The sequence below is a fragment of the Hemicordylus capensis genome, chromosome 3, assembly GCF_027244095.1.
Source record: "Hemicordylus capensis ecotype Gifberg chromosome 3, rHemCap1.1.pri, whole genome shotgun sequence".
In the NCBI taxonomy this organism is placed as follows: Eukaryota; Metazoa; Chordata; class Lepidosauria; order Squamata; family Cordylidae; genus Hemicordylus; species Hemicordylus capensis.
In genome coordinates, this window is record NC_069659.1 from 141,098,219 (window position 1) to 141,113,515 (window position 15,297).

At 42.2% G+C, this 15,297-nt stretch overlaps 1 protein-coding gene across 5 annotated transcripts in view; it reads right to left on the reverse strand.

The window, feature by feature from the left end:
* The window catches only part of ATP11A (ATPase phospholipid transporting 11A), a 180,412-nt gene that overhangs the window by 27,977 nt on the left and 137,138 nt on the right, over positions 1-15,297 (reverse strand). For all 5 annotated transcript variants that reach the window (XM_053310213.1, XM_053310215.1, XM_053310214.1 and 2 more), the window contains 4 exons: positions 14,641-14,815; positions 12,275-12,377; positions 5,943-6,088; positions 777-836 (listed from right to left, as the gene is read on the reverse strand). In XM_053310213.1, coding sequence (XP_053166188.1) covers positions 777-836; positions 5,943-6,088; positions 12,275-12,377; positions 14,641-14,815 — 484 coding nt within the window. The remainder of the gene's footprint in view (positions 1-776; positions 837-5,942; positions 6,089-12,274; positions 12,378-14,640; positions 14,816-15,297) is intronic.

Here is a 15,297-nt window from a genome sequence, read left to right on the forward strand (position 1 = left end):
CAGGCAAATACAAAAGCAATAAGACACTATGATCTCTGATTATCTAACTGACTAGCAGACAGCTGTCCTCTTGAGGTGAGCTTGACCAATACTGCTAGCAGCTTTACTTACAAAGATTTTTAAATGCATATGCTCATTCTTAGTGTGCATTCATATTACATTCTAATTGCTACCCAAAGTTTGTACACTTCAGATAACAATATGAACCTTGTAGCATTTACCTAGTAATCAAGAAATGAAAACAGAGACAAAGTGAAGATTTCACTGTATTTTTCATCATAAATGTTTGTGCTTTTAATTTTGTTGTTTTAATTGTTGTATGTTGCTTAATTGTTTCATTGTTGTGTGTTGCCTGAGTTGCTTTTGTAAGGAAGGAGAAATATACAGTTAAAATAAAGTGTTTCTGAAAGAAATCTCAACATAGAAGGAGTCTTGAGTGCCTACTGTTGAGTGCACCTCCTCCTCACTGTGGGGGAAAAGCAACAAATAACCAGGCTGTATCACAATTATTTGAACATCATGTCCCTCCACCAAAAATCTCTTTTTGTTTGAGGAATAGTAATCTGTGTTGTTGATTACCAGAGGTCTTCCATAAAGTTCTGTATGATTAATAGCTGACTCTTTCATTTCTATAACGTAAACGTTAACACCTGGTCAACACTAAGCAAGATAAAGTTATCAAGTAATATTTAAAATCCTCTTGATCTGATATATATCCCATTACAATATATTAAATTGGTTCAAAGATAAAGAAAATAAAAAAGGTTCTGAGATACCTGCTGTGAAAACCCACAGAAAAACTGGTATAAAAACTGAGGAAAAATGAAGCAGACATTCTGGAAGACAAAAGCAAGAGATGTTACACATTATCATATTATAAAGTGAATTGGATCAAACACACATTTCATATCAAACACCTCTCCAGTTGAACATAAAATTTCAAGAAGATACATTTCAATAAGAGGGTAAACACAAACTTCACAAGAAATGTTTTTCAATGTGAATTATCATGGCTGTGGACAGAAGCTGTCTTTATACAGTAGTGCCAGTATAGCTAAGATGAGGAGCTGCTTCAAATGTCTATCATTCTAAGCCCTGAACATTCTATTGATCATAAAATCAAAAGTATTTTCAATCTGCATGAAAATTTGCAGATATCAAGTAGGTGACAAGTGACACCACCCCAAGTTACACCAGAGGAGAGCTGGTCTTGTGATAGCAAACATGAAGTGTCCTCTTTGTTAAGCAGGGACCTTCCAGGCCTGAATTTGAATGGGAGACTACATGTGTGAGCACTGCAAGATGCTTAGGGAATGGGACTGCTCTGGGAAAAGGATCTGAGGTTCCAAGTTCCTTCCCTGGCATCTCCAGATAGGGCTGAGAGAGACACTTGCCTGCAACCTTGGAGAATCCACTGCCAGTCTGTGCAGACCAGGGCTTCTCAACGTAGGGTCCCTAGATGTTATTAGACTTCAATTCCCATAATCCCCAACCAAAGGCCACTGGGGCTAGGGATTATGGGAGTTGAAATCCAATACCATCTGGGGACCCAACTTTGAGAATCGCTGGTGTAGACAATACTTAATTAGATGGACCATTAATATGACTTGGTATAAGGCAGCTTCCTATGTTCCCTCCAAATCTAGTGCAGATCTCACAGAAAATGGCTCTGAGGTGCAGCAGTTGAAAAGCTGACCATTAAACTCTAGAAAGCATCTAGAGTTTTGGATACCTTTTCAATGTCATCAGATAACCCATCTTAATTCTTTTTAAATGTCCCTTTAACTAATATTAAAAATTCTGCAATGTTTTTAAAACAATCCATGCAGTATTGCCTGAGTTATTAGCCTCTAAAGTTTCCATTATTACAGGGCAACATAAACTAAGGTCGCAGATCATAAATTTTGTCCACTGAGGGCTCTGAAGCCAAAAATGGGAGGAGCAAGTCCTGGCAAATTTTGAAGATTCACTTCCCGGCTTTGAATGTAGCTGCTTGATTAGCTGTCTCCAATGCTCTTTAACATCTGCATAAAATTCCCTGTAGAGATCATCAGGAGGTTTGATGCTGAGTGTTATCAATATGCTGACACCCAAATCTATTTTTCCATATTGACCTCATCAGGAAATGGCATAACTACCCTAAATACCTACCTGAAGGTGGTAATGGGCTGGATGAGGGATAACAAACTGCAGTTGAATCCAAATAAAATGGAGGTACCAACTATTGGGGGTCAGGATCCAAAGGATGCCTGATATGGATGGGGTTACACTCCCCCTGAAAGATCTGGTATGTAGCTTAAGAGTACTCCTGGATCCAAAACTCTCTCTATTCTCAGGTTGAGGCAGTGGCCAGGAGTCCTTTTTATGAGCTGATAAATCAGCTATGCACATTTCTGGAGGTAAATGACCTTAAACAAGTGGTGCAAATGCTGGTAACCTCCTGGCTTGACTACTGTAACGCACTCTATGTGGGGCTGCCTTTGCACATAGTCCGGAAACTACAATTCGTACAGAATGTGGCAGCCAGACTAGTCTCTGGGACAACCCAAAGGGATCATTAAAAACTCACTTTAAAATAACTGCACTGGTTGCCAATATGTTTTCGAGTGAAATACAAAGTGTATTATTACCTATAAAGCCCTCAATGGTTTGGGTCCACAGTACTTAAGAGAGTGCCTTCTTTGTCGTGGATCCTCCACCTATTAAGATAATCTGGGGAGGTCTGGTTACTGTTGCTGCCGGCTCATTTGGTGGTGACTTGGGACCAAGCCTTTTCTATGGCTGTCCCAGGGCTTTGGAATATGTTCCCTGACAAAATAAGAGGATCTCCATCTCTGATTGTTTTTAAAAAAGACCCTCAGGACACACCTGTTTTCTCGGGCTTTTAACTGGAATTTTAAACTGTGTAATGGTTTTTATCCCATGGAATTGTTTTTAACTTTTTTTAATTCTGTGAAATTGTTTTAACTGTTTTTACTCTGTTTTATATTTGTTGTGCTTTAAATTGTGTACACTGCCTAGATATATACATACCAGGAGATAAATAAATATGACAGACTGACAGACAGACAATAAGAGTCAAGGAGCTCTTCTATAGTTTCCTTCCCTTCCCTCTCCTATTCCTTGAATTGGCTTTTATTTTTTCCCTCCACTGTGGCAGAAGCAAGGTGGTGGCGGGGCAGGGGGGTTTATACAGGGGCACATGAGATGACAAGTAATCTTGTGAAGAAATACAAAGCAGCAGCAAGGTGGCAAATGGACTTATGCGGGACACAAAGCATCAGCGACAAGGTGGTAGTGAGCCTTGTGAGAGAGCTGGTCTTGTAGCAAGCATGACTTGTCCCCATAGCTAAGCAGGGTCTGCCCTGGTTGCATATGAATGGGAGACTTGATGTGTGAGCACTGCAAGATATTCCCCTCAGGGGATGAAGCCGCTCTGGGAAGAGCAGAAGGTTCCAAGTTCCCTCCCTGGCTTTTCTAAGATAGGGCTGAGAGAGATTGCTGCCTGCAACCTTGGAGAAGCCACTGCTGGTCTGTGTAGACAATACTGAGCTAGATGGACCAATGGTCTGACTCAGTATATGGCAGCTTCTTATGAGGGTATGCAAGGCTGTGGCAAAGTAGTAAATTGTTTTGTGAGAGTTGGAAGACAGCAGCGCATGGCAGATTGAATTATGAGGGAATATGAGGTGATGGTGAGATGGCAGAGGGCTTTGCAAGGGTACACAAGGTGGTAGCAGATTGCCTTTGTGGAGGTTCTTTGTCAGAGGTATACTTTCCCCTATAGCAACTTGAATTCTTTCTTTTATATACTGGTATACTGCCTATGAATACGAGTATTCATAGGCAGCATATGAAAAGTATATGAATGAGGCTCCACCTAGCCAATATGGGTAAAAGCCACTGCTACACTTTAGGGATGTGCACGAACCAATCCGGAGGCTATTTTAGAGGCCTCTGAACCGGTCTCAATGTGGTGCCAGCTTGAAGGTTCGACGACGGGCGAGGGAGGGTGCACTTATCCCCCCTTTCCCCACCGGTGCTCGGTTTCTGGCAAAGTTTTTGGGGTGGCAGTGTACCTCCATGCCGCCCCTGCCCCTGTTCCTGGCCAGAAGCAGCTGGAAGTACAGTCTGCGTGTGCGCCCAATTCATGTGTGCATGCACACATTGCGCCAGGCATGTGCACGTCGCACGCACATCATGTGCGACATGCGTGACGTGCGTGCGATGTACTTTTTGAATAAAAGGAGATAGAAAAACTAGTAGTAGAGACATGCATTAAGGTAAGTTCTAGGGGAAATAAATAAAAGCTTGTGGCAAAAAGATGGGTAAAATCTGGGATGCCAGTGCTACAGAAGAAGGACAAAGAAGAATGCACCCACTAAGAAGAAGCAGAAACAGCAGAAAAAAGAGCATGTATTTTGGTTATTATGACAACTGCATATCCAGAGAGGCTGCTCTGATTGTAGGGATTGCTGCAATCCTGTGCATCCTGTTTTTATACACACATGCTCTTACATAGTGATACTATGCACATGTCAACTTGCTCAAAAATGGGAACACATGCATACCACTATAAGCGATTTTCTTTCCTACCGAGCAGAGTACAAGTCTCTGTAAGAATATGTCCAAGGTAAAACTGAAGGAAAGATTAGGACAATGCAGAGCAAAAATATTTACGTATTTTTAAAAGGCTGTGGAAACACTCAGGGACATATTTTGGGGAGGCACAGTAGGCCCAAGCATTAGTCTGGATGTCAGACACTGATGAGATAGATTGGTACAAATTGATGACATTATGGAAGCATTCTGCTGCTATCTAGTCTGAACTAGTCCAAATGGATATAATCTCTGGGACCATTACTGCTCGAGAAATATTTGACTTGGGACCGTGTCTGTATGTATGTGTATGTGCATGCTTTGCATTATTTATGATGTCTTGTCAGGCATCAATTAAGCTGCGTCTGATGAATTTGGGTTATTTTATTTTATCTTAACATTGCCTCAATTAGAATATCAAAGTGTCAAAAAAAGGGAACGATTTCAATGAGGATAGTTGTAGTATAAAGAGGAGCAACTCTTCAAAAGTAACAAAATAAAAATATCGAATATGCTGATCTGTTGTTATTAAACACCTGAGGTTGCATGTTAAAGTACAGGTTTACAAGACTAGGAGCTTTGTTGTTGTAAGCATAACTGATGAAAGTTATCGCTAATATGATCTGGCCTATCAGTTTAGACATAAAAACAAATCTGTCTTCCATTCAACTTGGTCAAGTAAAATTAGAAGCTGATTCATGCTGCAGCTGTCAAATCACTACTATTTTATTTACTACATTACTGAATATTTGAGAAGCAAGTGGTTTTAGGACTGCACTTTTTTTGTGACCCAATCCTAAGGTTGCTGTGCCAGGATATCAATGCATAGGAGGAGGCAGGCCATCTCTGCACAATATCCATTCACAAGTGCTGCAGGTAAATAAGCCAGAAAAAGAAGGAGGAGGAGGAGGTTAGGTCTGGGAAACAAGTCAGCTTTTCTTTCCCAAGTCCAGTATTGAGAGCAGAATAGAAGGAGCCTGAAGGTATCGGATATAAGAACAGTGAGAAAAGGGATGGGGAAAATGTTGATTGTAGTTGTTATAGCTTGGAGCAAAATATCATGCTGTGTGAGTGGACGGTGCTTCTACTCACACAAGGGGGCTTCTGGATCTCTCCCATCTGCAGCCCCCTGTGCCCGCAAAAAATGGAACCCTACAGATCTGTGTTTTGGAAGAGGGGAGGAGACTGCTAACGCAGAGAGGGGGTCAATACTAAACCCACAACTGAAAGTGCTTTCTGCTCAGCAGGAAGAAAAACCACTTGTTTACAGAATTATATATGTTGTATAAATGAAAAGACAAGGTGCTTTCATTAGTATAAGCAAACAAAAAATGCTAGCCTACCTTATAAAAGAAGTATTGCACAAGTTCAGCTATCCTGACATAATAAAAATGCCCATGAACAAGCAACATTTTTTTCAAATGTTTAAATTTAGGTATTGCATAGTCACTGTTTCTTGCAGCTTGACGGCCTTCTTTTCCAATAATACCTAGAAGAAACAATTGGTCGAAGCTTGTGAAGCTTGTGAAATGTTGCAATAAAATAGAATTGGTGATAATAATTAGATTTCTTCACAGTTAAAATACATAGGATGTAACTGAATTAGCATAAACATGCCACTGAGAGAAAGCTCTGAATTTCTTTAAATTAAATCATGGTAGCCAACCTTTATACTGCAAGGCCTAATTGTCTACTTGCAGACATGCTAGAAAATTTTTATCCTGGTAACCCCTTTCCTGCACTTACAGGCATGAAAGGTTCACACACACATTGGCACTAACATCCATATACGTCATATATGCAAGACACAGTCACATGGACAGATGGATAGACATATACATCTCTTCCCCACACCTGATTTTCTTTCTCCTAACAGTAGTTTGAAGGCTACTCTGAGAAGTGAAGCAACAGATCTGAGAAGGTAGGCAAACTTCTCTTTAAAAAAAAATCCCCCCTCAAACAAGCAGGAGGAGGAGATTTTGAGGGGCTGGTATCACTTTAGGTGAGAAGTCCGTGTGTGTGTGTGTGTGTGTGTGTGTGTGTGTTGCATTGCAAGGGCTTTTTTGCCAGGGCCTGTTTTGGTGGCTGTCTGGCTTTCAGTTTCTCTTTTACCTGGAGAGAATCAGTGAGAGGAGCCAGCTAGGGCTGAAGTGAGTCACCCCTGGTAGGAGGGGTCACTTTCTTATCGAACCCGGATGCCTCCGTTTGTAGCCTACTCTCTACATAAGAGGAGACAGCCAGGGAGCTTAGGGACCAGAGCTTACTGAACAGGAATTAGCAAACATGTTTCATAGGAGTTTTAAGAACATAAGAACAGCCCTGCTGGATCAGGCCCAAGGCCCATCTAGTCCAGCATCCTGTTTCGCACAGAGGCCCACCAGATGCCGCTGGAAGCCACAGGCAGGAGTTGAGGGTATGCCCTCTCTCCTGCTGTTACTCCCCTGAAACTGGTACTCAGAGGCATCCTGCCTTTGAGGCATGGTTTTGTATGAAGTTTAGTAGGGAAGTGTGTGGGGGAGCTTGAAAAGAGCCCCTCTTGATCACACAGTACGCAGCAGGAAGAGAAGGTAAGTACTACTTCCTCTTTTATATTCTTGGGAAAGAAAGCTTAACCAGTTGCATAGCTGACAACTTCAACTAGAACCTAACTTTCAAACAATTTCTAAATACTCTAAGCAGCCAACAAAACCAGTCATCATGAGAGCAGAAAGCTAGCAGGGGAGGGGGCACTTCCCAGCGTATTGCACTGAGTGTTGCATGTATGACTATCTGTTCAATGGGCAGAAGTCTTGGGTGTGTGCTTGTTGTAAGGAGCTCCTGACTCTCAGGGAACAAGTTTGTTCCCTTGAAGCCAAGGCAACTGATCTGGAGAAGTTCAGAGAATCAGAGAGGTACATGGACAAGATCTTCAGGGATGTGATAGAGAGAACCCACTCCCAGGCTGATGACTTCTCTGCTGTGAGGAGAGTGGAGGTCTTGAGGAAGGAGGACATCATTCGGAGGAAGAGGGAAATGCTCCCTTAGGAGGGACCCCTTCTGTGGTTGATGAGCCCATATCTTCTTGCACAGGGGACAGGGGTGTAGCAAGGTTGTAGTGGGCCCAGAAACAAGATTTTAAAATGGAGCCTCACTGAAGCTCAGCTCATGAAGTAAAGAAATCTTAAATGAGGCTGAATAGTGGTAACAAAAAGCATAGTAAAATTTATTCATGTGCCACAATAGAACATCATCCTAAATTATTTTTTAAAAGGTTTTGTAAATTGTGGATGATGCAAGTCATTTAATGGTACTAGAGAAAGACAGGCTGTTCTGGTACCTTCAGGTCTTAACACTCACATCAGTTTTGGAGGATGAATACAACTGAAGGAAGCCAAGGTAGGTGCGTGGCTGGGGGAGTCAGTCATGTGACTCCCCCCCCCAAGGCAGTGGGCCCCCAGACAACTGTCTCCCCTTGCGCTCTTATAGTTACGCCCCTGACAGGGGATATTTCTCCAGGGGGAAGGGGCTGCTAGTTGTGCACTATTTGATCATTAGGGGTATAGAGAGATGAATCTGTGACCTGTGGGTAGAGCACACAGTGACTTGCCTGTCTGGTGCAAGGTTATGGATGTCACATGGCATCTAGATAGGCTGTTAGGCAGTGCTGGGAAAAGTCAGCTGTCATGGTGCACGTTGGCACCAACCATGATGGGAAACGTAGTTTGGAGTTTCTGGAATCAAAATTTAGGCTGTTACGTAACATATTGAAGTCCAGAAAGGTAGCATTCTCAGAAATGCTACCTGTTCCACATACAGGGCCAGTGAAACAGGTGGAGCTGAGGGGTTTCAACATGTGGATGAGACGGTGGTGCCAGGAGGAGTGGTTTAGATTTGTTAGGCACTTGGATACATTTTGGGACAAGACAAGCCTGTACAAAAGGGATGGGCTCCGCTTGAACCAAGACTGAACCAGGCTGCTGGTGCTTAGAATAAAATAAGCCTGAAACGGGCTAAGCAGTCTCCAGTTTGGTAAATGCCATCCCTTAATGTGTAGGGGACAGAGTAGAACCAGGTAAAAGCAGGCAGAAGGATGTGCTAGTTGGTCAGAGAACAAATGACTATAAGAAAGATAGCACATACCAGGTAAGAGATTCAGCGTATAGGAGCCTATTGCCAATGCCAGAAGCCTCCAAGCCAACATGGGCGAGCTAGAGTGCTTGGTTGCTAATGAAACCAGAAATAGTGGATGTTCCAACATCTAGATATGGTGGAACAATGAGAACCAGTGGGACACTATTATTTCTGGATATAAACTCTATAGAAAGGACAGGGAGAGGCAGATTGGGCGTAGAGTAGCACTGTATGTTAAAGAAGGGATAGACTCTAACAAGCTAGAAAACCTAGGAAGACCTGAGTCCTGCACAGAAACTCTGTGGGTGACAATACAAGGCCTGAATGGAAATGTGCTATTAGGAATATGCTATCGCGCAGAAGGAAATCGGGGAGGCATCAAAGAAAGACAGCACTGTAATAATGGGGGACTTCAATTATCCACAGACTGAGTAAATTCACATTCCAGTAATGACAAAGAGGCCAAATTTCTAGATCCACTGAGTGACTGTGCCCTAGAATAGTTGGTCATGGAACCAACCAGAAAGAAGGTGACCTTGGGCTTAATCCTGAGTGGTGCCCAGGACCCAATGCAAGATGTCAATGTTGTAGAACCTTTAGGGAACAGTGACCACAGTGTGATCAAATTCAGCATATATGCAAGGAGGTAATCACCAAGGAGTTCTAATACAGACACTTTGAACTTTGGAAAAGGAAACTTCTCTAAAATGAGGAATTTGGTGAAAAGAAAACTGCAAGGGAAAATCAAGAGAGTCACTTTGCTCCAGAATGCATGGAGTTTATTTGAAAACATAATAATGGAAGCCCAGTTAGAATGTATACCAAAAAAGGAGGAAAGTTACCAGAAGGATTCTAAGTCCAGAAGGATGCTAGCATGGCTAGCAAAATCAAGGAAGCTATAAAGGGGAAGAAGAATTCCTTCAGAAAGCCTGCCCAAATGACAAGAACAGAAAGGAACACAAACTCTGGCAAATGAAATGCAAGGAGACAATAAGGGAAGTGAAAAGAGAGTTTGAGGAATATTTAGCTAGAAGCATTAAGAGGAATAACAACAATTTCTTTAAATACATCAGAAGCAGGAAACCTTCCAGGGAGGCCGTTGGTCCATTAGATGATGATGAATGAAATGAATTATTAAGGAGGATATGGAGATTGCAGAGAAACTATTTGTCTTCATGGTAGAGCATACTGAGCTCCACCTGTGTCTGAACCAAGCTTCTCAGACACAGAGGCTAAAGAACAAGTCAGAGGCGATGAGAGATGATGTTCTAAACTATCTGGAAAAATTACAAATCACCAGGGCCAGATGCCATCTACCTGAGAGTTGTTAAAGAACTTAAATGTGAAATTGCTGATCTGCTTGCAAAATATGTAACTTATCCCTACAATCAGTGTCTGTACCAGAGCACTGGAAAGTAGCCCATGCAACACAAATTTTTCAAAAAGGGATCCTCGCGGGATGTGGGAAATTACAGGCCAGTTAGCTTATGGTCTGGGCTGGGCAAATTGATGGAAAGCATTTTCCAAGGATAAAATTAATACGTATATAGAAGAACAGGTCCTTCTGAAGGAAAACCAGCATGGCTTCTGCAAAAGCACTTCTTGCCTTACCAACCTTTTCAGGTTCTTTGACAGTGTCATGTGGATAAAGGTGACTCAGTTGACATAGTATACCTGGACTTTCAAAAAGATTTTGACAAATTTCCTTATCAAAGACGCTTGAGAAAACTTAGCAGGCATGGGATAAGTGCACAGGTACATGTGTGGATTGGTAAACAGAGCGTAGGAATACATGGAAAGTTCTTTAAATGGAGGGAAGTAAGAAGTAGGGTCCCCCAGGGATCAGTTCTGGGACCACTGCTTTTTAATTTATTCATAAATGATCTGGAAGTTGGAGTAAGCAGCCAAGTGGCCAGATTTGCAGATGACACCAAACTATTTAGGGTAGTGAAATCCAAAAGAGATTGTGAGGAGCTCCAAACAGATCTCTCCAAACTGGGAGAGTGGGCAAAAAAATGGCAGATGTGGTTCAATGCTGACAAGTGTAACGTGATGCATATTGGGATAAAAAAATCCCAACTTCACATATGCTGATGGGGTCTAAGATGTCAGTAAATGACCAGGAGAGAGATCTTGGGGTTGTGGTGGACAGCTTGTTGAAAGTGTTGCCACAATGTGCAACAGCTGTGAAAAAGGCCAATTCCATGCTTGAAATAATTATGAAGGGGGTTGAAAATAAAACAGCTAATATCATAATGCCCTTATGCAAATCTATGGTGTGGCTACATTTGCTGTGCATAGTTCTGGTCACCATACCTCAAAAAGAACATTATAGAACTAGAGAAGGTACAGAAGAGGGCAAGCGAGATGATCAGTGGCCTAGAGCACTTTCTTTATGAGGTAAGGCTACAACACCTGGGGCCTTTTAGGTTAGAAAAAAGATGACTGAGGGGCAACATGATCTAGATCTATAAAGTTATTCATGGTATGCAAAGAGTAGATAGAGAAAAATGTCTCCATCTCACATAACATTAAAACAAGGGGTCATCCCATGAAATTGATTGCCAATAAATTTAGGACCGACAAAAGGAAGAACTTTTTCTCACAATGCATAATTAACCTATGGAATTCTCTGCCACAAGCCCCTGCCAACTTGGCAAAGAGGCATCTTTTAATGTGGTGATTCTCTTTATTTAGTGGGGGGAGAGTAACTGGCCCTATCCACCCCCAGCACAGTATTTCCAGTGACTGTTGCTGGTGTCTATCTTATGTTTCTTTTTAGATTGTGAGCCCTTTGGGGACAGGGAGCCATTTTATTTTTATTTATTATTTCTTTGTGTAAACTGCCCTGAGCCATTTTTGGAAGGGCGGTATAGAAATTGATTGAATGAATGAATGAATGAATGAAGATGTGATGAAAGCCACCAGCCTGGATGGCTTTAAGAAGGACTCAGAAAAGTCTGAGGGCTACAAGCCACCTCCAGCCTAAGAGGCACGATGTGTCTAAATGCCAGTTGCAGGGAAGCAACAGCAGATAAGAGGACATACCCTCAGCTCTTGCCTGTGGGCTTCCCAGAGGCATCGGGTGAGCCACTATGTGAAACAGGATGCTGGACTAGACAGGCCTTGGACATAATCCAGCAGGGCTGTTCTTACATAATGCTAAATGGTTGACTCTAGTTTGTTTGTTTTCTGTTTTGTTTTTGAGCCTTAGCTCCCAGTCAGGCTTTTGGTGCTGTATGGCTATATGTCTAATGCTCTTTAATTTCCCCTCCCTCCACCTGCCAAATAATAAGAGCTGTGTTTCATTTGTTCCTAATGTATAGGAAGAATGTTACTGACCACACAGTATCTTCTACCTAGCAGTGAAACAGAGATGCAGCCACTAATGGGGGAAATAGATACCTTCTCAGCAGCTGGTGTCCATCTCCTCCTTAAGAAAAACTGGGTGTTCATTTAGCTTGGACCAGTGTCTCAACTTAATTGCTTTTGAAATGATGGGTGGGGTATGTGTGTTGCTTTTTCACTTTTACTCAATTGAAACTGCAGACTAACCATCACTTACCTATGCCTACGTGTGCTTCTAGGATCATACTGACGTCATTGGCTCCATCACCAATTGCTAATGTGATAGGATGCTCCTTTGACCATTTAATTAATTTTACAATCTAGAAGAAAAAGGTGCTGCTGTTACAAAAGCCTTACTCTTTCTAAATTGGACAGCTTTACTCAATATTCTACTTGCTAGATATTTGGCCACTTGATCACAGGTGGTCAAGCACCTTCATTTTAAATATAATAAAAATCTTCTATTTTTTTTTAAGGAAGGGGTATAAGTCATGTGCCAACAAAATAAATATTTGAGCCTGTTCACTTATTACTTACTGGAGATAAATTTTAAACAGCATGCCCTTTCCCCCTATCACAGTGGTTCTCAAACTGGGAGCCTCCAGATGTTGCTGAACTACAACTCCCATCAGCCCCATTTGATATAACCGGAACTATAACCAGAACTTTGTTATATTGTGTTTATTTGAGCACATGTTGACTGTAGTTACTTGACAGAAAATCTCCATTCTTTCTGACAGGGCCAGCATCGGCACAAGGCACACCTGAGCACTGCAGTATGCCTTAGTCCCACCTAGCTAGTGGGTGGCATCTGCCTGCCGTGCTGGCAAATGCAGATCTATTTCACTCTTGCCTAGCCAGAAACAGCAGCAGCAGCAGTTCTAGCCAGCATTTACTGCTTGCCATGCTTACCCCCCAGCAATGCCCCATATAGCACCACAACAATATGTGGGGCAAAAAGAGAGCAGCTGCTAGCTAGAACATTATTGTTGCTATTAGCCCTCTGATAATAAAATAAAGCTGTGCCTGCCATCATGATGAGCATAAGAAATTAACCTGTTTCTGTCATGATAATAAACAAACCTGTGTTCAGTATCCTAGAATAGGGTCTACCAGAGATCACCCTCCAAGGGTTCCCTCAAACACAAAACTGATGGGGACCACTTTGGCAAAATATCTTCAGTGTGAGGGCCATTTCCCACCATACTGACCTTCATACCGTACTCCTAGTGCTGAGGGGGACCCCTTTAAGAAAACCATCCCTGTTGAGCCCCACTGCCATCTTGGAAGGTACACACTGAGAGCTGGGAAGTGTAGTCTTTCCCAGTACTCAATGTGCACCTTCGAAGACTGTGCTCGAGCTCAAAATGGCTCAGTTTCCCTTAAAGGAATCAAACTAGTGTTGGGCATATCACAGCACTATGCAGGGGGAATGGTTGGTTCCAGTCGTGGCCGGTGCAGGCACCGCCGGAGGGGTGGCGAGAGGCACCTTTAAGCATCAATTAGAAGTAGGTGCTTACCTCTGCTCCAGCTGCACCCACAAGCTGCTTCGAGCACAAGCGCATCACCCAGACTCACTGTGGTGGGGGATTGGCTCGCCACTCAACTGGCCGCCTGCAGGGGATCGGCTCTGCGGAAGCCAGGTGAGTGGCGGAGCTGATCACCCATCACAAAGAGTGCGGTGGGGGAGGGCACACTGCTGCTCAGAGCAGCTTGCAGGTGCAGCTGGAGTGGAGGTAAGCACCTACTAATTTATGCTTAAAGGTGCCTCTCGCTGCCCTTCCAGCGGTGCCCACACCAGCCACTACTGGTTGGTTCTGTGAAGTACCAGGGAGGCTGTGTGAAATATTCAGATTCAGCTGAAACTTCTCGCAGACCTAATAAACAATGAGTCAGAGGGCCACATTTAGTGTTGATGAGAGCTGCCACTAGTCCTGAGCCTTGCCATAAAGATTGCTAAGTTAGGCAGTGAGCTCTTCTGATAAATACAATATAGCCCAGTTTACTTATTACTTTTGTCCCATAGTAAGGGGGAAAAGTCATACTGGATTGAAATTCCTTCCCAGAAAGAAATTTGTAAATAAGCACAAAGGTATATTTTGCTAGTTTCTCTCTTTCACTCTTTTCTTTCCCCAGTTCCTGCCCTCTAGTACCAACTGTTTATTTATTTTATTTTTAAAAACCCATTAACCAGCACTATTATGGTCTCACTTTGCTTGTTTTTCTTTTTAAGAAATAAACACTTCCATATGAAGTTAGTTTGAACCTCATGAGTTATCAGCTGAAAATAAAGTTCTTTCCTGAGTTAAATCAATTCATTTTTCCGTGGTGTATCAATCCTAGTACTTGCTTGAAATATACATAAATCAGTGGCACAGCACGATGCCATTTTAATGTACCATTAACTAATTGCTTTCTTACAGAAATTATTCTTTTATCTTTGTTTTTAATTTTTGCTTCCATTATCAGTCATAGGAAGGTGGGTGTTTAACATTCTAAAATTACCACAACATATTGTATGATGAATTTCAATATTGATATAAATATACATTTATCATGTAATTGAAGAAGTGAAACACAAACCTGTGCTTTTTGCAAAGGAGCCATGCGACAGCATAAAACTGCACTGCAGTTCCTACAGATTTCAAGGAAGAGCTCTCTGTAGTTACCAGAGCTCCCATCTTCCCGTGGTTTCATTATTAATGATAATGCTGCTCCATCAATAATTAAACCATAGTCTTGAATTTCAGCTGAAAGCCTGTTGAGGGACAAAAAGACACAAATTAACATTGGTTTTGCAGTTTAACCAATTGAGTTCTGTGGAGTAGTCAATTCCAAAGCTATACTAAAATATTAGATATTATGTCAGGATACATAAAAGTAATTCAACACAACTGACATCAGTAAAGGAGCAGCGTTATAATTTTGTTGCCACTCCTAATCCTTAGGTCACCCACACAAGGCAACATGTCTCTCAGCTTCCACTTGTATCACACAAACCAAGTTATTTTTACATTTTGCAGTCTGCTCTGCAACAATATCACTGTTGTATTCAGCGGCCATTGCAACCGATATCTACCATGTTAACCTAAATCATGCTGAAATCCAATACGTAAATTAAGCTGGAGGAATCCTCCAGCTAACACTGCAGTTCTTCTATGGCCTGCAGAGCTGAAGAAGCTGCCTGGTTTTAACAGTGAACATAGCTCAAAATTAATAAATGCACGAATGGAACAATGG